Source organism: Scheffersomyces spartinae (genome assembly GCF_019049425.1).
Source record: "Scheffersomyces spartinae strain ARV_011 chromosome Unknown scaffold_27, whole genome shotgun sequence".
Taxonomy (NCBI): Eukaryota; Fungi; Ascomycota; class Pichiomycetes; order Serinales; family Debaryomycetaceae; genus Lizanozyma; species Lizanozyma spartinae.
This window is the reverse complement of record NW_025065074.1, coordinates 22,871-45,719: the sequence shown is the minus strand read 5'-3', so window position 1 is coordinate 45,719 and position 22,849 is coordinate 22,871. Positions and strand designations below refer to the sequence as shown.

Here is a 22,849-nt window from a genome sequence, read left to right as displayed (position 1 = left end):
TACTAGGCCCTCTGAATAGGAAAGTAGCAAATGGGTTGCTCAGTTGGCACAAAAGAGTACTATGGCTGTTGTCAAAGTAAAAGGGGTGTAAGTGAATGACGATTGGGATACATAAAGCCTTACAATTCAATTTAATTGGGAATGTACATAATATACGACGGGGACCAAAACAAGACAGTGTGGTTTTGTGTGACTCGTTATACGAATACGTGAGAGCTTAGGGACAATAGATAATAATTTGAAGCAATCAAGAAGACGTAGTCGATAATCCAGAGAAGCAATGTTTGATTAGTATTTACACCATTAGCGTTGGACGATTCAAGGCATGATATTTTCCATTTTCGTTAGTAAAAGGTCACCAACGGGTCTGAGTAAGTGCTACCAACTTAAGATGAATGAATTGCAAGGTTTCACTGATGGGTGTTTTTAATTGTATACACAATTTATGTGGATCCCTTGTTAGAATTATCATATTGTGTTTTAAAGTTACGTCAGTTGAGAGAGCAAACTAAACATCTCGTGTTCAAGCCTTCATCTTTGTCAGATACCAAAATAATGACACTCGTTCACATGTAGAGTTTTGTTAGTCACTAAGATTTATTTTACGGCATTAGTTGGTTTAACTTACTTAAAGGTTTCAAAGATACAGCTGGCCATTAGCCGTCATACGCAAGTTAATTTTGCGTCCTTGTTTACGACCCATAGAGCGGCAACCATCATCAATTCCACATACAGTAAAACGCAAAAAGTATTTTATACTAACTCCAATGGTGCATTTTCCGCTATCACTTTCCTCATGTTCTTTTTGAAGAAAGAGAGTATAGTATTTGACTGCAACCTGTGATAAGCTAGCACAATGATGTCTGTCAAGAAAAGTATATGCTAATCTCTAAAATTTTGTTACGGAAAAGTGCTATGTTGGACCTTACACAGTTTATGTCATACAGGTATTAACATACGTAAATGCTAGGTAAAAAGTGTGTACAGAGTTGATACCACTAACCGCATATTTTGCAATAGTGCCCCTGGGTTTACGATTGCTGCTGTTGGAATCGGTCAATTAACGGTATAAAAGGACCTTCAGATTTTCAAAAAGCCCTTCGAGTTCTTTTAATTTTCATTAACATAATGAATTTCAATGCTATAGTGACCGTGTTGACGGCTATGGTCTTGGTACCATTTGGAAACGCATTGGCAGTTGAGGCCAAAGTATATGCGGCTTTTCCTTCTCCAACTATTGAAGCTATAAAGGCAATGGATGACGAAAATCCTCCTATTCCCACTGTCCGAGTTGTACCGCCTACAAATAACCAACAATCTCCTGCTCTAACACAAATTACCCAAGTTGATAAAGCTGGTGGATATGGACCGTACGTTACTTGGGATATCCCTCGAATTGGTACAACATTCTCTTTTCTCTACTACTCTTATTGGACAGGAACCTACACCTTTAATAATGGATACACCATAATCAGGGTTACCAGAAATCCGTACTATACCAACTACTATACCAACTGCAATACTGAACCGGTGACTTACAACGAGGGTAGTTTTATTCCACATTATTTTACATATGGGGGAACTGCTTACTCGTTTTGGTATTATTCATACTACACAGATACTTACACTTTTGTTAATGGGTATCGTACTATACGTGTCTCTCAAGACCCATTGAATTACTACTGGACGACTGATGCAGGTCTCACAACAGACAATCAAAATACCAATACACCAACGCAAACTTCTGCAGATATTACCTCAGATGTAACCCTGAAAACAGTGAATTCGCCAAGTCTGACCCAGACATCAAACCTGACCTTGACACAAAGCCTGACCCTGACAGAAAGTCTGATACTGACAACCCGCCTGACTATGTCAATACGTAGTCAAACCCAACCTACAACCGAACTGACAAACGGAAATAATAATTCATCACCTCCACCACTTAGGGGAACTATCACTGATACACATTCTACACAGAATACTGAGAGATTTACGGCAATTGGTACTGGTAACGGACCAACTAGTAGTAGCACTAGTAGTAGCACTAGTTCTCAAGGCGAAGCGAACCCACTTAGGGGGTGTTCAAATGTCAACCAGAGTGGAGTGAAGTTTCTTCTCCTACTACTTCTATGTCTGATTTTATAAGTTAAAGACATTTATCTCAAATAAATAACCATAAAAAAATAGCAATATCACGTAGCTCTTACTTATCCAGTATAATACATTTAACACATACAACGATTGCAAAATACCGAATAACGAACGAGAATAAAATAAAAAAAAATAATAATCAGTGCTACCAGAACAATCAACAAAAGATATGGTGCTACCAAATATTAACTTATGGTAGCACCATAAAATTACAACAGATTGATCGTCGGAGAAGAGATTCTAAAGGGTAGTAAGAGCGTCGGGTTCGTAGTAATATTGACGTAGTTATAATATTTGGATTCTGTATGGGGATATGGTAAAACAGGGTAGCAAGGGCGTTTTATATTGCATTATACACACACATAGCCTTCGTTTAAGTCTGCTAACGGTATATCATCTTGTTCGCCTTTGAAAGCTGAATCCAATGATAGTAATGTCGGAGGGTTGTTGCAAAAGTCGATTTTTTGGTGGATTTTTGGATGCCCTTTTTGGAATCCATTTTGGATGACAAAATGGTAGCACTGTGTTAGATTTAGCGACACAAAATGGTCATTACCGGGAATTAAAAAAAAGATTTTTGGTTTTTCGTATCACCAATGAGTAGGAGTTGTTATAAAAGAGCTGACTTTGGGAGTAGTTCCAAAGCGGAAGGTAATCATTAGTATTAGACTGATATCAGTCGTATTTTAGGTCAATTGAATTATGAATATTGTGGTTAGCATCGGGTGTTGAAAATTTGTTGGTAGTGTTTGCCAGAATGATGGTTGCCAGACTTCATTCACGTGCAAGTTGATGATTGACGTATCACATTAGATGTACCATGGAGTTATTAAGGGGCTAAACTAATATCGGGTCAGGATACCTACTATCATGTTGAATGACTAAGTTCAGGATACTTACTAGTGGAATAGTATGAATAACTGTATTGGTTCTTCATTATAATGGTAGACTACATTCTGTCAACTCTGATGTGTATAACTTCATGATTACTGATGTATCAACAATTATTCAAAGCAATAATGTGATGTAATTCCCATCTGCCGATGACTCAATATAGATTAATATCCAATAAAACAAAGGTTGCTTTTTATTTGATACGGGAAGGATAGTTGTACTATCGATATAAAAGAGTATAGTACTTGTTTTTGCTCTAATTATTGTTATGAATTACTTTCATTAGTTCTTTATTTTTGCAATCGTTTGACGTCGCACGATCGGATATTTCTTTGGTCATTGCACGACTGTATACTATATTATAGAGGCTATTCACATTTACAATCATGATCTCATTAAGTGCGGCTACTAATATCGACCATTATTAACTTCCTTTCGCATTACAAAGAAACTACAAATAAGAGCTAAAGTCTAATATTTACCCGAAAGTCCAAATCCTTAGGAGCTAAATCCGAATCATTACGAGACTTAACTATAACCGAACGTAATTATACCCTTAAATATTGTGAGATAGCACTTAATCATAATTATACCGTATATTTCATGAGATAGCGCTTAATTCAAATATTTTTGAAACAAATCTATATCCTCATATTTTCAAAACATATACTAACCATTGCAAGAAATAGCTAAGCCTAATCATTCGATCAAAAGCCATTATTAATAAATCAGAACTATTATGATATGACCCTTGAACTGGGAGCATAGCTTACCAAGCTACTCTAATTAAGTTTGTAAACATTTAGCAGTATATTACAGGAGGGAAGGTAGGATATTGGTCAGCGTCTAACTTTAAGCATCAGAAGGAAATAAGCAAGAGCCCCGCACACCGTCATCTGCAGGATTTGAGTCTGGTTAAAGTATTTGTAAGAATATTAACGTAAGAAATATCCAAGCAAATCAAGAAAGCAGTAAATATGTTATAAGGTATACCTAAGATTATATCAGGCTATGTAAAGCTGTAACATTGTTGTTTTCAATGGTCAGAAGATAGACTCTTTATACTTTTGTTGACTGTGTTGTCGTGCACTTGCACGGTATTTCTCCTTCAACGAGAACTATAATAAAGATTATTTTTTACTTCAATTATATATAATGACACTTGCTATATTTAACTTATTCAGCATATCTAATCGGTAAACCACTATGACTTTCATATAAAATTCTGGTTGATTTTAGAAATATACGAATCGTTCTTACCAAATTCGAATGCGGATATAATAAAATATCCGGCGTCAAGCTTATTTTAATGCGTCTGAAATTGTTGTAGCTAAAGCCCTTTCTACTTTTGACCACCTATGTAAGCGAAGCCCCTTTTGGTTCTTATGTATATGAATACAAACGAAGCTTAAATAATCGCCATCGAAGGCCACACTGATTATATAAACTATAGTTTCTCTATCACTCCCATATTCTACCCAAGTTATACATCTTTGGTAATATGTTGGGTGGTGTACTTTACTATATATTCTTCGCAATAACTGTTGCATTGGCAGGAACTGACTTAAATGCTCCTTTGGGGCTTAATAGTGAGTCCACTTTAAAAGTTGCAGTCGGTGATGATGCTTTTGTGAATAATATAAATATATATAACAAAGTCTTAGATTCTGGAGCACAATTTCGTAGCTCCGTTATGGCCATGGTGAACAATTGGAAACTGAAAGAATAACGGTGTACACTGTGGAAAGGTAGTATCGGTGAGGTTTACTATAGGTATTCCCCAGTAAACCAGGAATGTAAAACGAAATCTGAGGAAAAGATAATACACAAAGCAATCTTTTGGGCTTTGGTAACGTTTGAAGAAATATGGTCGAGTGAATGTTATTGCGTTATAATCTCAGATAATCATAACTGGAGAGGCGCTTTAACTATAGGGCCATCCAGTTGGGCATACTTCACTCTGTGCAAGGGCTAAGTTTTATTCAATCGAGAAAGATCAGTATTTCTAAATGTGAGTGTATAACTTTAATAGTTAGCAAATAGTTTTAATTTAGTTCACTTTGCTGAATTTAGATGGAGTTTGCTTCTATTTCTGTATTGATATGGATGCTTGCTAGAATGTTGGTTATCTCCTTCATCGCTCTAGAAAGAGCATATAGTAAATTACTTTAGACATTCTGATAGTAAAGGAAGAGCAAAACCAAATTTCGAGAATAAGCAAATTTCCCACAACTTTAATCTTGTAAAAGGAACTCCTAATTATAGCTATGCCTGTGGTGATCACCCGTTTCCTGGACCGTATGAGTTAACTAAAGACGCTTAGAATATTTGAATTCAAGGTAATTATTATACCATGTTTTGTATATGATTTGAGAGGTCAATAGATCTCGTATATCAACACAAAGTAACATGAACAATGTCAATTGATTAATACGCTGGGTATATCTGGTTTGATATCTGACAAAAGCTATTTATCTTAATACTTTCACTGAGCCCTAGCCTTCAAATTATTAAATAACTGTTTCACGGAGCATAAGCGCTCATAATTAGTTAAGAACCAAATGCAGTGGAGCATTAAATTGGACACTGGAACAAATACTCACGTTCTCAAGTGCTACAAATACAAGATGAAGAAAGCCTTAAGGCAATCGTGATCTCAAAAGTTTCAAGGTGCTGTCAAAATTGTGCAATAGCGATCCCGATTAATACAAATAAAATAAAAAAATTCGTAGATCACCATTTTTTGTATGCCTTTATGCCTTTTTTATTATATTATGGGACACAAAGCCTCACTAGATATTTAATGAATATCTCACTAAAACAGTGGTGATACAATTGGGCAAACCTGATGCACCTTTTAACATAGATACTAATGTTCCAATGTATGTCCACACTTGCTCATAAACATCGACCATTGCAACGAAATAAGGAACATTTTGACAGAAACCCGGAGCTCATGATTAAGAGGCAATATTCATGAATACGAAGACTCTCTAAAGACATAAAAGTTTTTTTCAATTTCATGCATTATCAGCCTCATTTACGAGGCGTAAGCGCCATCGTCCTCCACCAATTAATATAGGGAACTACTTTTATACTTAAACATGTTCATTATATATGACACTCTTTCATGGCCACCGAGCAGTTGTTCATGGAATGCATCCTGTGGCTGCAAAATATGTGACAACTTTGTTCAACCCTCAGGCTAGATTAGTACCGTTCAGCACGTAAGGAAGACCACTAAATAGAAGCATCTGTTGAAGTGGTACCAAATTACAGGAATATACAGAATCCTTCACAACAATATAATCTGGTTAAAATGAACACTTTGGTACGAATCAGGTGGCGAGATATACCATTCAATTTTGCACACGATGCAAAAAGTAAAAAGGACAGCAGCATACGCGACTGGTTCCTCATATATATAAATTTAGTGGCGTCTTCTGATTTTTTTGAATGAGAATAATTTTACGAAATTGCATTACACTGTTATAAGATCTATTATACCAATTTATCGATAAAATATGGACAGCGATCTTAAATTCTTTTTAACTGTTGCTGCTATCAGCTGCATTCCTTATTTCTTTATTTTGAAAATCAGCAACTCTATTTTAAAACTCTTAGCTCTTGGGGTTTACTTTATCTGGCATGTTAAGTTTCTCGACGTGGGTAAAGAGAAGTATTTATTGGGTAATTAGCGCCACTTAAACGTTGATGAGCGTGGTATATAGATAGTTGAATTTTATTTAACGATTGACAATTATAACTGGCTAAGATATTTGGTATAAAAAACTGCAAGAATTTTAGTTACATTATCGGCCGTTAGATTGCGGGCCAAAGAAGTGCATCACGTGGAGATGTTGAATTCGCTTTATATTGACTCTAAGAATTCCTAGAGATGAATTTGAATAACTAGTAAATAATGTGAATATAGGTCTATTTGTTTCATTTTGAGAGCATATTCTTTCTATTCGGTTCTTGTTAGAATGTTGGTTATGTCCACATTGTACACACTTACAGTCAGCTGACATAAAGGCAGCGGCAAACCTAATTTCGATAGTAGGACAATTTCCCCAAATCTTACTAAACTGTAGTCGTAATTCCTAATCGTAATTACATTTGTTGAGATCTCTCGTTATCGGGACTGCATGTGTAAACTAAAGTTACTCAGAATAATAATGATTTCACTATATATGCCTCGTATATTTACTTTTTACCTTTTGGCACGTGCGCACATACTCAACTGAATACCTTTTACGAGGTCAATATACCTCGTATATCATGCATGAACAATGTCATTCAATTAATACTAATGTACATAATAAGAGAACTGAAAATACTCTATAACTCCGTGTTCTCAATAAAGAAATAGTTACCAGAAGCCTTTTGCTCTTTATCCATTTGAGAATCCAACTTGTTGATTCTTGGTCTGTAAGAGTTTGGATCTCTTCTAAAAGTAACATTCAAGTTCTTCAAAAATTGGTTACAACCAGTCAATAATGATTGTGGGGCAGTAGCAACTGCGTCCTTTGAAGGCTGACCCTCGAAAACAATCACTCTATCGGCCAAATAAGTTGCCATGATGAAATCGTGCTCCACAATGAAAGCTGTCTTCTTAGCATGCAATATAAATCTTCTAATAACCTTAGCACAGATAATACGTTGTTCTGAATCCAAATAAGCAGAAGGCTCATCGATCAAATAGATATCGGCAGGTATACCCAAGGCCAACACAATGGCAACTCTTTGTAATTCACCACCAGACAAATGTTGGACTTCTTGATCAATGATACTGTCGATCTTCAAAGGTTTGACCACATCGGTTTGGAATTGTGGATGCAAGAAAGAACCTCTAATCTTCTTGAAGAACAATTGTCTGACAGTACCAGGGAATTTAGGAGCAATCTTTTGAGGTTTCATGGAGACATTCATCTTGGGAATCTCCAAGCCGTTATCAGGAGCAATGGCACCAGCCAATAACTTACAGAAGGTGGTTTTACCAGTACCGTTTTCACCCATCATGACCAAGATTTCTGAAGAGGTGAAATCACCCTTCTCGACCCGTAAGCGGAAATCACCTTGAGTCTTTGTCATGTTTGGATATTCGAATTCAGCAGTGTGATCCAAGATCAAACCCTCGGCGGTATCGGCCAATCTGAATTGCAAGGATTCGGTTCTGAATCTCATATTTTCAGTTGGAATGAACCCGTCCAAGAAGATATTGATACCTTCCCTGACAGATGAGGGTAAAGTGACCACACCATATACTGAGGGGACACCGTATAAGATACAGACAAAATCAGACAAATAATCTAGGACAGACAAATCGTGCTCCACACAAATAACATAGGTAGAAACGTCCAATAAAGATCTAATGATTTCAGCGGCTCTCAATCTTTGCTTGACATCCAAATAGGAAGAAGGCTCATCAAACATATACACATTGGCATCTTGAACACAAGTCATACCCAAGGCAAATCTTTGTAATTCACCACCAGACAAGTTTTCAATGTCTCTATCCATAACATGCGTCAATTCCAAAATATTGATAATGTAATCCCATTGGTCCTTTCTACCCAACTTAGCCTTTAAAACCTTACCCACTTGCTTCACAGGAGATTTGGCCAAGGCTCTAGGAATGTTGTCCACATACTGAGGTTTGATAATGGCCTTAATGTCGTCCTCCAACACTTTGGTGAAGTAGTTTTGTAATTCCGAACCTCTAAAGTACTTCAAGATCTCTTCCCAATCTGGAGGATCATCGTACCTACCCAAGTTAGGCTTTTGTTTACCTGCCAAGATCTTCAACGCAGTAGATTTACCAATACCGTTGGTACCCACCAACCCAAGCACTTGGCCGGGTCTAGGAGTGGGCAATCTGTGCAACTTGAAGGAGTTGGCGGAATATCTATGGGTGGTTTCATTCTCCAAATTGGTAGGCAAATTGATGATGGTAATGGCATCAAAGGGACACTTTTTAACACAGATACCACAACCAATACATAATGTTTCGGATATAAAGGCAAGCTTAGACGCTGGAGTCACTTCAATACACAACTTCCCGGTCTTGACAACGGGACACCCCTTACGACATTCTTGTCTACACTTCTTGGGCTTGCATCTGTCGTCATTGATGATGGCGATTCTGGTGTTCTTATCGCTGGAACTCCCGTTATTCTTGGAACTATGTGTCTTGGAACTCATTGTTGTTGATGAATGGGGAGCTTGCTTATTGTAAAGGGTTAGTTAAGTTGTTTTAGTAGTCAATGTCATCTTGATATATAAAAATTTTCATGTTGTTACACAAACGGCTTTTTGGTATACTTGCAGCCGGTTAGTACACGACCCTGAAACCAGATGTACGGTATTAGTAAATGCTGGCTGGTGATTGGCTAATAAAGGGGGGGGGGAGGAGAGATTGAGGTTATATACTAAATATTACTGGAAAAAGGAAGTAATGTATTATTATTGTTAGTTTTATATAGAGTCACTTAGGTTTGTTGCTAGGAACTCCAGCAATGTATTGGGTTGATGAAAGTCCGCGCTACCACATGCCAATTTGGGTGAGTACCCTAGCGAGTGGAGTAGCTTGACGCTTTTACATAAAATAGCCGCTTAATGCAACTGCTCGTAAACACAAGCATAGAGCATAACTTTGATAAATCTAAGTGAATATCCATTCAAGCTTATTACCCATTGCGTAAATTTAACAGGTGTTTTGCTTTGCATAACATAATCTTAACTGTGTCCTCTCTAATCACGTGATTAATTATCGTGTACAGCACAATAAAAATACAATTTCAACTGCAGCAAAAACCCGAACAAATTTCCCAAACAAATATTCTTCTTCTTCTTCTTCTTCTTCTAAGACAACTACAGGATTCATATGATGACACCAACTAATAAGACGTTAGGTGGTAGTGTTAACGCCGGTTGAGTTCTAGAGGTTTTTGAGCGTTTAATTACGTTGTAAATTTTACTCTTTGATGGTTGTCTTTGTGGCGTACTATCTTGCTATTTGACGAGTCTCGTTGCCCATACTATCACTATGGGTAGTGGTAAATTACGGCTGCTCGGATAGTGATTGATGAAGTTCTGATGGACCAGACACGTATCAAAGACGATGGCCATTGCATAATATGGTGTTATCGCGCTTCCAATGGCTTATTGTTGATTGTTGGTTTACAGGTGTTGGCAGTGCACACTGTTACTGTCATTTTTGCTGGTGGTGGTCATTGTTGTTGGGGGTTCAGTATGGCGTCCATTTGGCCTTCTGAATGTGCATGGACCATCAGACGTATCTTTGGCAATTAGCACTATGGAAACAGCTTAAGCCATGTTACGCAATGGGGACTAGCATAATTGTGGACTAAGCTATGGGGTTGGGTTTGGGTTATGGGATCCATAACATTTATGGGTGAGAAATAATTTGTACCAACACCTTTCTTATTGGATAAGAAGACCATTTAAATTCTCTATATGGTTCATTGACTAATAGGAAATTGTATATGGGGGATATTGGGCCCTATAAAGGTATTAGTTAGGCTACCGTATACTCAATGGTGATATGGTTATGGAGTGGGTTTGTTGAAGTGATTTGTTAGCAATAAGTGGCTCATCTCCAAATCATCTCCTACCCATAGCCAATCTCATCTAGTGTCCATTGACTTGTTGAAGCTGTCAAAGAGCACTGCAGAGGTGCGACATAATGGTATTACAGCTGTTGTTGTTATTGTTGATGTTGAAGGTGACGTTGTTGCTGTTATTATTATGGTTGTTGTTGCTACGCTGCCCTATACACGATGGTGACTAGAGCTGCGTCAAGCTGTTTCTACTAACTTAATTAGTCTGCAATTTAATTATCATCAAATTCCAATGTTGGAATCGTTGACTCTTTTATAGTTTTCCAATTGAATGTATTCTAACCCATGGAATGGTCCAGATTCTTGTACCCGTAGTTCCCCCTTAGCAGTGTCCCATACAATTTTTTTAACCCTGACGTTGTCGGTGGTGGTTGAAAATTTTTCCCATACAAAATAATCAACATAACATCAACAACAGTTGGATCAAAGGACATATCCAGACAGATAAATCCAGACCGTCACAGTCTACAGACAGAGACAGACAGAGACAGATAAAAAGACAGACACAGTCTCCACTGATACAGACACTGGCAGACATGGTGAAAGTATTTGTGCCTGAAGAAGCCGAGCTAAACCCGGAACTCTACGGACTCAGGCGATCACACAGAGAAAGACGACAAGTACATAGTTTGGTGGAAAGTGACGATGACGACGAAGACGAAGCTCCTCGGCGTCGGAAACGGACCAGACGACTAGAAGACGCATACGATGATGGCATGGACGACGAAGAACTTGACGACCTGGACGACATTGACGACATTGATGACGACGATGAAGACGACGAGTATATGGTGTCTTCCAAGAAGAGAAGGACCAAGATCAAAGTCAGTAGGAAGACGAGTAAGACGAGTCACAGCAAGAAGAAGGCCAAGGCCAACGTCATACCACAGGAGCTAAGGTTCTCGACCCGGAACAACAACAAGAAGGTTAACTACGTGGTAGACTATGAAGACGACGATGACTTGATGGAAAGCGGAGGCGAAGGTTACGACGGTGTGGACAATGACGAAGGGATCGACGGCGACGTTGAAGAAGACGACTACTACTACTACCAACAAGCACAACAACAGACTACTGCAGACGGAGATAGTGGTGCCAGTGAACGAGGCATTGATCAAGTGATGGACCACAGGTTGAATGAAGACAACTCGGAGCTCACGCACGACGCGAAGTTGGACTACTTGTTCAAAATCAAATGGTCGGATGCTTCTCATTTGCACAACACCTGGGAGTCTTGGGACGATTTGAAGGCCATAAAGGGGTTCCGGAAGGTGGAGAACTACATTAAGCAGTTTATTATAGCGGACCAGGAGATCAGAACAGACCCCTTGACCACCAAGGAAGACATTGAAGCCATGGACATTGAGAAGGAACGGAAAAGAGACGAACAAGAAGAGTATACCCAAGTGGAACGGATAGTTGATAGCGATAGGGTTGAAGTCAATGGAGGAGAAGAAAGTCAATTGCAATATTTGTGTAAATGGAAAAGACTTTATTACGATGAATGCACTTGGGAAAATGCTGAAGAAATCGCCCAAATAGCTCCTGACCAGGTGACTAAATACCAACAACGATTGAAGCTGAAGATCTTACCCAATCTTTCGGCAAACTATCCACTTTCTCAACGGCCTCGGTTTGAAAAGTTGGTGAAACAACCGGTTTTCGTTAAGAATGGAGAATTAAGAGACTTCCAGTTGACGGGATTGAATTGGATGGCTTTCCTTTGGTCCAGAAACGAAAACGGGATCTTGGCCGATGAAATGGGGTTAGGAAAAACCGTTCAAACTGTTTGTTTCCTTTCTTGGTTGATCTGTGCCCGGAGACAGAATGGACCTCATTTGGTAGTTGTACCTTTATCCACGATCCCTGCCTGGCAAGAAACATTTGAAAAATGGTCTCCAGATATCAATTGCATCTACTATTTGGGGAACACCGAGTCTCGGAGAATGATACGGAATTATGAGTTCTACAACACCAACAATAAACCCAAATTTAACGTCCTTTTAACCACCTACGAATATATTTTGAAGGATAGAAACGAATTGGGGGCCATAAAATGGCAGTTTTTGGCAGTGGACGAAGCCCATCGGTTGAAGAACGCAGAATCTTCTCTTTATGAGTCATTGAAGCTGTTCAAAGTTGCAAACAGATTGCTTATCACCGGGACACCATTGCAGAACAATTTGAAGGAATTGGCAGCGTTGTGCAACTTTTTAATGCCTGGAAGATTCAACATTGAACAAGAAATTGACTTTGAAACCCCAGATGCCGAACAGGAGCAATATATTAAAGATTTGCAAAAGAAAATCCGGCCATTTATCTTGAGACGGTTGAAGAAGGATGTAGAGAAGTCCCTACCTTCTAAAACAGAGAGGATTCTTCGGGTGGAATTGTCTGATATCCAAACGGAATATTACAGGAATATCATCACCAAGAACTACTCTGCGTTGAATGCAGGCAACAAGGGGTCCCCCATTTCGCTTTTGAACGTCATGAGTGAGTTGAAAAAGGCCAGTAACCATCCTTATTTGTTCGACGGGGCAGAAGATAGGGTATTGGAGGCTTCCGGGTCTTCTTCAAGAGAAAATATCTTGAAAGGAATGATCATGACTTCCGGGAAAATGGTTTTGTTGGAACAATTATTGACCAGATTGAAACAAGAAGGTCACAGAGTGTTAATATTTTCACAAATGGTTAGGATGTTGGACATTTTGGGGGATTACTTGTCGATAAAGGGCTATGCATTCCAGAGATTGGATGGTGGGATTCCTTCTGCCCAAAGAAGAATAGCCATTGATCATTTCAATGCTCCGGACTCCAGAGACTTTGTATTTTTACTTTCTACAAGAGCAGGTGGGTTGGGGATCAACTTGATGACTGCTGATACGGTGATTATTTTTGATTCCGATTGGAACCCACAAGCGGATTTACAAGCCATGGCTCGTGCCCATAGAATTGGTCAAAAGAAACATGTTTCTGTTTATCGGTTTGTCAGTAAGGATACCGTTGAAGAGCAAATCTTGGAAAGAGCCAGAAAGAAAATGGTTTTGGAATATGCCATTATTTCCTTGGGTATTACTGACCCCAACTCCTCTAAAAAGAATAAAACAGAGCCTTCTGTCTCTGAATTGAGTCAAATCTTGAAGTTTGGAGCAGGAAATATGTTCAAGGCCACAGATAACCAAAAGAAATTGGAAGAGTTGAACTTGGACGATGTTTTAAACCATGCTGAAGACCATATCACCACTCCCGAGATTGGAGAGTCGAACTTGGGGTCTGAAGAGTTTTTGAAACAGTTTGAAGTCACGGATTATAAGGCCGACATTGAATGGGACGATATCATCCCTCAAGAGGAGTTGGAACGGTTGAAGAGTGAAGAGAAACAAAAGGCAGAGGAAGAATGGATGAAGGAACAAATTGCCTTATATTCCAGACGGAAGGCTACCCTCAAGAAGTTGACTGATGGTTCAGAGACAAACACTGATATGGACGATGAAGTGGAGGAAGACAGCAAGTCTTCTAGGAGAAGAAGAGCTGCGGGTAACACCCACCAATTATCCGAGAAGGAAGTAAGAGGTATTTATCGTTCGATCTTGAGATTGGGGGATTTGTCTGGTAAATGGGAACAACTAGTTGAAGACGGAAGTATCACCAACAAGAATCCCATTTTGGTGAAACATGCATACAACGAGATCATCAATATGTCTCGTACGTTAGTTAAAGAGGAAGAGATTAGAAGATCTAAAGTATTGGCAGAGTTGGAAACGAAGGCCATGGAACTGAAGGAAAGAGGCATTGTTAACCCCGATGGACCCAATCCTATGGCCTTATGGCTTGCAAAAAAGAAGGAAAAGAAGGCTGTTTTATTTGAATACCAAGGAGTTAAAAATATCAATGCTGAATTGGTATTGAATAGACCAAAAGACATGAAGTTATTGGAAAGCATGATTCCTACCCAGAAACCAATTCTGTTTGTTCTTCCTCGACCTGCAAAGCCAGTAATGCAATGGCAATGTGATTGGACCGAGAAGGATGATGCTATGCTCTTAGTTGGAGTGTACAAGTTTGGCTATGGATCTTGGGTTCAAATTAGAGATGATCCTATTTTAGGATTGCAGAACAAGTTGTATTTGGAGAACACCAATGCCAAAGCAGCCGCAGCGGCAGCCTCTTCCACAGCTACAGTAGCAGCTGGTGGTGGTGGTGATGTTGCTGCTGTTAACCCTTCAGCAACACCTGAAGGTAACGGAGTTAAGAAGGAAGTTGTTGAAGAAAAAGTGATCAAGAAGGTTCCCGGATCCGTTCATCTTGGAAGAAGAGTCGATTACTTGTTCAGTTTGTTACGCGGAGATGATGAGACTGGGTCTGGCCCCTCAGGAGAAGTTGGGAACGGTACCGGTTCTGGTATAAAGAAGAAATCCATTAGGAAACCAAGAACCGAGACTCCAACCCCCGGCGGAGTTAAGAAGAGTGGAGGGCCACAGCATCATATACGATCTACATCACCTGAGCTCGAGAGGAAGAAGGGTAAAGCCAAGACCAAAGCACCAGCATCGAACAAAGAGAATGTTGCAATTGAACTTGACGGCGGACACAAAGCACATCATAATAATCACAAGCATGAAGAGAACGATTTAGAATACGACAGTATGGATGAAAGCCATTGCAAGTTGACACTCAAGCCCGTTTCCAAATCGTTAGTCCGGTTACATAAGGGACCCAAGGGAATTGACACCGAGGAATGGAAACAGATTTTAAAGACAGAACTCTTGGAGATTGGTGATTTTATTGGGGCAGTTGTGCAAAAGACATCCAACTACGATAAGAGAAAGAAAATCGATAAACACTTGTGGTCGTATGCCAGTCTTTATTGGCCAGCTAAAGTTCCAAGTAAGAAGATTCACAATATGTACACAAAGATTAAAGAACGTGAAAGTGAAGCAGCAGCAGGAGCAGGAGCAGCTGCCAAGAAGGTACCCAAATCTTTGCCGCCCAAGCCCAAAGTCGAGCCTAATTAGGAACCATTGTATTATAGTTATGCATAATTGACGTACATTACATTTGTTTGTACTATCGTATTATCGTTGAACCCTTATCACCGTATATGTTTGCACCATGTCCGGGTAACCCATTAGTTTTCTGTGAACGCGCGAAGAGGTCGTGCGCTCAACCAAAGCACCGTGAAAATTTTACATCAAAAAAGGATCTACAACTAACAATTAGACACCTCTGTTCTTTACCATCAACAGTCAGATAAATCACCCCTCGGTCTTTTATTTCCTCCAGAACGAAACTTATAGTTAAAGGGATTGTACCGCAGCCTTTTGCTTGTGTTTGTTCGTATCTAAAAAAGTAAAAAAAAAACTTTATTATTATCTAAAAAAAAAAAAAATTATCACCATGTCTTCCACTGACGCCTCCACTCAACGTGTTGAAGAAGCACTTGAGAAGTTGAACTTGGATTCTACTGCATCACCTGCTGCTGATGCAGATGCTGCTGCTGCTGCAACCGAAGCTTCTTCTACAGCTACTGGTGCATCTGCTTCCGGTGAAGAATCTTCGGAAGTTAACCCTGTTGCTGATTCATCTGCATCTTTGTATGTTGGTGAATTGGCTCCATCTGTCAACGAAGCCATGTTATACGAGATCTTCTCTCCTATTGGTCAAGTTGCCTCCATCAGAGTTTGTCGTGACGCTGTCACCAAGAAATCCTTGGGTTACGCTTACGTCAACTACCACAAGTTTGAAGATGGAGAAAAAGCCATTGAAGATTTGAACTACCACGTCATTGACGGCCGTCCTTGTCGTATCATGTGGTCTCAAAGAGATCCTGCTTTGAGAAGAAACGGTGACGGTAACATTTACATCAAGAACTTGGATCCTGCCATTGACAACAAGGCTTTACACGACACTTTTGCTACTTTTGGTAAGATCTTGTCTTGTAAGGTTGCCACTGATGAAGCTGGTCAATCCAAACAATTTGGTTTTGTTCATTATGAGGATGCCGCCTCTGCTCAATTTGCTATTGAGAACGTTAACGGTATGTTGTTGAATGGTCTTACTGTTTTCGTTGGGAAGCACATTTCCAAGAAGGACAGAGAATCAAAGTTTGAAGAAATGAAGGCTAACTTCACCAACGTTTACGTTAAGAACTTGGACACTTCATTCACTCAATCTGAATTGGAAGATTTGTTCACTCCATTTGGTAAGATTACCTCTGCAGTCTTGGAACTCGACCAAGAAGGTAAATCCAAGGGTTTTGGTTTCATTAACTTTGAAGACCACACTGCTGCCATCAAGGCCGTTGAAGAATTGAACGAAAAGGAAATCAAGGGTCAAAAATTGTACGTTGGTAGAGCTCAAAAGAAGAGAGAAAGAACTGAAGAATTGAGAAAGCAATATGAATCTGCTAGATTGGAAAAGTTATCTAAATTCCAAGGTGTTAACTTGTTCATCAAGAACTTGGATGATACCATTGATTCTGAAAAATTGGAAGAAGAATTCAAACCTTTTGGTACCATTACTTCTGCCAGAGTTATGGTTGATGAAACCGGTAAATCTAAGGGTTTCGGTTTTGTTTGTTTCTCTTCTCCTGAAGAAGCCACTAAGGCTATCACTGAAATGAATCAAAGAATGGTTTTAGGGAAACCATTATACGTTGCCTTGGCTCAAAGAAAGGATGTTAGAAGATCTCAATTAGAACAACAAATCCAAGCCAGAAACCAAATGAGAATGCAAAATGCTGCTGCTACTGGTGGTATCCCCGGTCAATTCATTCCTCCTATGTTTTACGGCCAACAACCAGGGTTTTTCCCACCAAATGCTAGAGGTAACGGTCCATTCCCTAACCCTAACCCTCAAATGATGATGCCAAGAGGACAAATTCCTCCACCTCAAGGTCAATGGCCAAGACCTGGTCCTAACGGCCAACCTGTTCCAGTTTACGGGATGCCACCAGTCTACGGTGGAGACTTCCAAAACAACAACCGTCAACAAAGAGGTTACTACCCAAACAACAACCGTGGTGGACCTAACAATGGTAAGGGAGGTCGTCAACAAAGAGACTTGGCTGCCATCATTGCCAACTCTCCTCCAGAGCAACACAAGAGAATCTTGGGTGAAGAATTGTACCCCAAGATCGTTGCTACCGGTAAGGCTGACGAACAAGAAGCTGCCGGGAAGATCACTGGTATGATGTTGGATTTGGATAACCAAGAGATCATTGCCTTGTTGGAAGATGATGAATTGTTCAATGCTCACTTTGCTGATGCTTTGACTGCTTATGAAGACTACAAGAAGTCTTCTGAAGATGCTGATACATCTGCAGCTGCTGCTCCTGCTACTACAGCTGCTGCTCCAAGTGCTTAAGAAATACGATAGTCTTATTCTATTGGGGCCCAATGGTGTCAATTATTGATGAAGAGTATTACCAAAAGGAGTAATGTTAATGCTATGAGGGTGCTATACTGGAGCACTGTGGGAAATGTCTGAGTTTATATTATGTTTATTTTATTTTCGTGATTGTGTGGTTTCCTGAAAGCTGTATATTATAATTGATATGATTAGGAACAAGAAAAAGGATGTAATTTAGGGTATACTATATGCGGATATACGTTTAGCCGTCAAATTTTTTCCCCATTTATCTCATGAGTGCAAAGTAGTCACGTGACCAATTTGGATTTGATGTCGCTTCTTGTTTGTAAAAAGTCGTTTAACGTACAGTACCGCAGCAATCCCCCACTCTTAGCCCCACATTCTGATCACGTGCATAAAATGCACGCCGTGGCCCCTCATATGACGTTGCTTCTATGCATTCGGCCCTTAAGTATCAACACCTTTCTCCTTTTCTTTCTCTGGGCTTCATCCATTCCATTGTGATTAAATTCTATTGTGACAATGAGCCAATTTGACGACTATGTGAATGCTTGTGACGGCGACAAGCCATGTACGCCCAAACAATATCCGCAATGTCAAATTAGTGGCCGTGTACTCAATATTATGCCTACGTTGCCCGCACGTATATGTCGGGTCAATGGAGATGACGCAAATAATAATGAATTGATGTATTCATGGGAAGTTGAACCGGTACATGGGAACCTGGCAGTGTTCTCCAGTAACAACTACTTGGTACAACACACGGAGTGGGAAACGCATTTGATTGGCTGGACAGGAGAGTTGGTCAACAAGACAAATAAGGCCAGTCACATTGGTACCATCGAAGACATTAAGGATGATCCCTTATATTTGGACGACAATGACAAGTTAGAAATCGAATCTAAGATCACTCTGTCGTTGAAGTCTGACCATGTGCATCCTGTTTGGCTTTTAAGAAGAGATCAGCTGAAATGGAGACGGTATGCCGAAGATGTGTTGTGGCCGGTGTTCCACTATATCCAGGGTCAACCATCTGATGGGAAGGCAGAGTCTCATGCATGGCATGATTATGTTAAGTTTAATGAAGCATTCTACAACAAGATCAAAGCTATTTATAAACCAGGTGATGTGATTTGGATTCATGATTATTATTTGTTGTTGTTGCCTCAGTTGTTACGGATGCAGTTTCCTGATGCGTACATTGGATTGTCGCTCCATGCTCCCTTCCCTTCGTCGGAGTATTTCAGAGGTATTTCCAAGCGATCCCAACTTTTAGATGGGATGTTAGGGGCTGATAAGATCACCTTCCAAAGTGAATCATTTTTAGGACATTTTCTTTCTTGTTGTGCTCGGATCTTAGGCTGTGAAGTAGAGAAGGATAAGGTTCTTGCTTACGGTACAGAAATCTCTCTCTCAACTTTACCCATTGGGATTGACTCCAAAAGAATCGAACACGATGCGTTCTCGGCCAATCATAACGTCGAAGACAAAGTGAAGGCATTACGGGACGTTTATTACGATAAAAAGTTGATTGTAGGCAGAGACAAGTTGGATTCTGTCCGAGGCGTGGAACAAAAGTTACAGGCCTTTGAAATGTTCCTTTACATGTATCCTGAATGGAGAGACAAGGTGGTATTGATCCAAGTATCAACCCCCGGGTATACTCATTCGGCAAAGTTAGAGAAGAGAGTCACCGAATTGGTAAACCAAGTCAATTCCAAATACGGAACGTTGAATTGGACTCCTGTGCTTCACTATCAGATGAGAATCGAAAAGGCAGAGTATCTTGCTCTTTTAAGAGTAGCGGATTTATCATTGAATACTTCGGTTAGAGACGGCATGAATACCACATGTTTGGAGTACGTGGTTTGTCAAAAGGAAAACCATTCGCCCTTGATTTTGTCTGAGTTTACGGGCACGGCATCTGTATTAGATGAAGCTATTCTTGTGAACCCCTGGGACTCAGTAGGTATTGCCAAAACCATAAATGAATGTTTGACCATGTCTGACAATCAAAGGGCTGTGTTGGAGTCCAAATTATATAAGAAGGTGGTCTCGAACACCATCCAGTCGTGGACTTATAGTTTCCTTGATCTTGTGTTGAAACAAGTGGCTACTACTCGTGGTCAATCGTATTCTCCTGCTTTGAATAGACCCATGTTATACGAGAACTATAAGCTGGCCAAGCGGAGATTATTTTTGTTTGACTATGATGGGACCTTAACCCCGATCGTAAGAGATCCTGCGGCCGCCATACCCTCCCAAAGATTGAACGATATCTTGGATACCTTAACTAGAGACCCCAAGAATAGAATCTGGGTTATCTCCGGTAGAGATCAAGCGTTTTTGGAGAAATGGATGGGGTCAAAGAATATCGGGATGTCTGCTGAACATGGATGTTTCATGAAAGACTTTGGTTCAAAAGAATGGGTCAATTTAGCAGCTTCTTTTGATATGTCATGGCAATTGAAAGTTGATGAGATCTTCCAAAAGTATACTGACAGAACCCCAGGGTCATTTATTGAACGGAAAAAGGTTGCCTTGACTTGGCACTACCGGAAATCAGATCACCAATTGGGAGCATTCCAAGCAGACTTGTGTCACAAGGAATTGGAGTCTACAGTTGCAAGGGATTATGAACTTGAAGTAATGGCCGGAAAGGCGAATATTGAAGTGAGACCCAAGTTTGTTAACAAGGGAGAAATTGCAAAGAGATTAGCATTACATCCTCATGGTGAGAAACAAGATCCCAATGCTATTCCTCAAGAGAAAGTTGACGAGTTTGCCATTGAGAATCTTCCTGATTTCATGTTATGCCTTGGTGATGATTTGACCGATGAAGATATGTTTAGATCCTTGAATAAAATCCAGAAAGATTGGCTGGAACATGGAATCCCCAAGAATGAATATGGCAATTACGGTATTTATCCTGTTGCTGTTGGACCTTCGTCTAAGAAGACCAATGCAACGGCTCATTTGAATGAACCATCGCAAGTTCTTGAGACCTTGGGGTTATTGGCAGGTCAAGTCTCGTTGTTTGAGAGTGCTGGATCAGTTGATTTAGATGATAGAGGCCATTTAGCCAATAGCGAGACTTCTGAACGGTCTAAAAAGGCCATCGAAGCCTTTAGCATGAAGAAAGAGGCCAGCATCAAGAGTTCCAGTTCACATGGAACTAACGCTTGATAGAATAGAGCATTATTTTATATACATTTTCATTAAAAACACTTTATATCGTTATGTCCGCTCATTGTCGGCAATAAAATTAATGCCGAACTAATGCCGACGAACCTCGGCACATCGCATGCACTTCCAACAATATTTCTGAGTTATTCATCAAACAAAAATTATCATACAACACGCTTCACCAAGTTCTTTTCCACTCAGCCATGGGTATCTTCAACTGGGGGTTTCGTACCGACATCCGCATCACTCAAGGCAAAGATGAACATTCAGCAGTCATTGCTAACACCGCAACCGGAGATAAGGTAAGGTTGGATACCTTCTTCAAAAACGCGATGCCATCTTTAGACGTTAACAAGAAGTTATGGTTGCATCCTTTGTTGTTCAACGGTACTTTACAGACTCTCTACTATGCCAAACACGACAGCTCCGACAAGTACTTGATCTACTACGGGAGAGAGCTCTTTACATACAAGGACGGAGGTATTTGCTCATTGGATTGGGTTATCCCCGAGCCACAAGACAAACACCAGTTTGTTGAAGAGTATAAGAGCACATTACCTGAGGGCTGGCCAAAATTGCACCCCCGATCCCGGTTTTTCAGTGAGTCTGAATTGGCCGACCGGAAGGCTGCCGGTCAAGAAGACATCACCAAGCCATTGGTGGTGGTGCTCCATGGACTCGGCGGAGGAAGCCACGAGCCATTGATCCGGAACTTGGCGGACAATATCCACAAGAACAGTCCTGGTTGGGATACAGTGGTCATCAACACCAGAGGATGTTGCAGAACCAAAGTCACAACGGGTAAATTATTCACCGGTCTTTCCACTGGTGATGTCCGGGAACCGTTGGTAGAGATGCGGAAAAGATACCCCAAAAGGGAAATATATGCCGTGGGCTTCTCATTTGGTGCAGCCATGTTAGCCAACTACTTGGGAGAACATGATGATGCTTCACAGGACGATGGCATAGTCAAGGCTGCGTGTTTGATTGGATGTCCTTGGGACTTTGTAGATTCCAATTATCATTTGAACAGCTCCTATACCGGGCAATATTTGTTGAACCCTTCCTTGTCTTTGTTCTTGACGAAGATTGTCACCAACAATTTCGGAGAATTGAACGGAGCGCAACCGGAGATCTTCAACCAAGTGAACGTCACCAAATGTAAGAGGGCCAAGAAGACTTTGGTGTTCGACGACTTGTTCACATGCCGTGTGGCCGGGTTCAACAATCCATGGGAATACTATCGGGAAGTTTCACCAGCTAATCGGATCAAAAACATAAGAGTGCCTACTTTGGTTCTTAACTCCATTGATGATCCTGCAGTCGGTTGTCGTTTACCATATATGGACATTGAACGTAACCCGAATGTGGTTTTGGTTGAAACTGATTTGGGTGGCCATTTAGGTTGGGTTAAATCTAATGGTGATTTCTGGTGTGTTGAAGTTGCAGAGGAGTACTTTCATAAATTTAACCAATGGACTTGAATAGACTATATACTAATAGATTACTTAATTGGGCAAGCTGTGTCGTGAAGTTAGGTAATAATACTCCGTTACCATATTTGGAAATGGATCATTCGTCACCTGTTGAATATTCTG

The 22,849-nt window shown here is 40.1% G+C and overlaps 6 protein-coding genes across 6 annotated transcripts; 5 read left to right on the top strand and 1 right to left on the bottom strand.

The window, feature by feature from the left end:
* Positions 1 to 1,128: 1,128 nt before the first annotated feature.
* Positions 1,129 to 1,550, top strand: KQ657_003037 (uncharacterized protein; the record flags this gene model as incomplete). The annotated part of the gene is made up of 2 exons (XM_043193775.1): positions 1,129 to 1,399; positions 1,546 to 1,550. 2 exons carry the CDS (start codon positions 1,129 to 1,131, stop codon positions 1,548 to 1,550), a joined length of 276 nt encoding a protein of 91 aa, XP_043047085.1.
* Positions 1,551 to 7,389: 5,839 nt separating this feature from the next.
* On the bottom strand, positions 7,390 to 9,252 carry RLI1 (Fe-S cluster-binding ribosome biosynthesis protein; the record flags this gene model as incomplete). The annotated part of the gene is made up of 1 exon (XM_043193774.1): positions 7,390 to 9,252. One exon carries the CDS (start codon positions 9,250 to 9,252, stop codon positions 7,390 to 7,392), a length of 1,863 nt encoding a protein of 620 aa, XP_043047084.1.
* A 1,566-nt stretch (positions 9,253 to 10,818) lies between these two features.
* KQ657_003035 (chromatin-remodeling ATPase) lies at positions 10,819 to 15,709 on the top strand (the record flags this gene model as incomplete). Its single annotated transcript, XM_043193773.1, has 2 exons — positions 10,819 to 10,824; positions 11,216 to 15,709. The coding sequence occupies 2 exons, from the start codon at positions 10,819 to 10,821 to the stop codon at positions 15,707 to 15,709; spliced, it is 4,500 nt and encodes a 1,499-aa protein (XP_043047083.1).
* A 382-nt stretch (positions 15,710 to 16,091) lies between these two features.
* Positions 16,092 to 18,059, top strand: PAB1_2 (polyadenylate-binding protein; the record flags this gene model as incomplete). The annotated part of the gene is made up of 1 exon (XM_043193772.1): positions 16,092 to 18,059. One exon carries the CDS (start codon positions 16,092 to 16,094, stop codon positions 18,057 to 18,059), a length of 1,968 nt encoding a protein of 655 aa, XP_043047082.1.
* A 630-nt stretch (positions 18,060 to 18,689) lies between these two features.
* TPS2 (trehalose-phosphatase) lies at positions 18,690 to 21,251 on the top strand (the record flags this gene model as incomplete). The annotated part of the gene is made up of 1 exon (XM_043193771.1): positions 18,690 to 21,251. One exon carries the CDS (start codon positions 18,690 to 18,692, stop codon positions 21,249 to 21,251), a length of 2,562 nt encoding a protein of 853 aa, XP_043047081.1.
* Positions 21,252 to 21,454: 203 nt separating this feature from the next.
* EHT1 (medium-chain fatty acid ethyl ester synthase/esterase) lies at positions 21,455 to 22,735 on the top strand (the record flags this gene model as incomplete). Its single annotated transcript, XM_043193770.1, has 1 exon — positions 21,455 to 22,735. One exon carries the CDS (start codon positions 21,455 to 21,457, stop codon positions 22,733 to 22,735), a length of 1,281 nt encoding a protein of 426 aa, XP_043047080.1.
* Between the last annotated feature and the right edge of the window lie 114 nt (positions 22,736 to 22,849).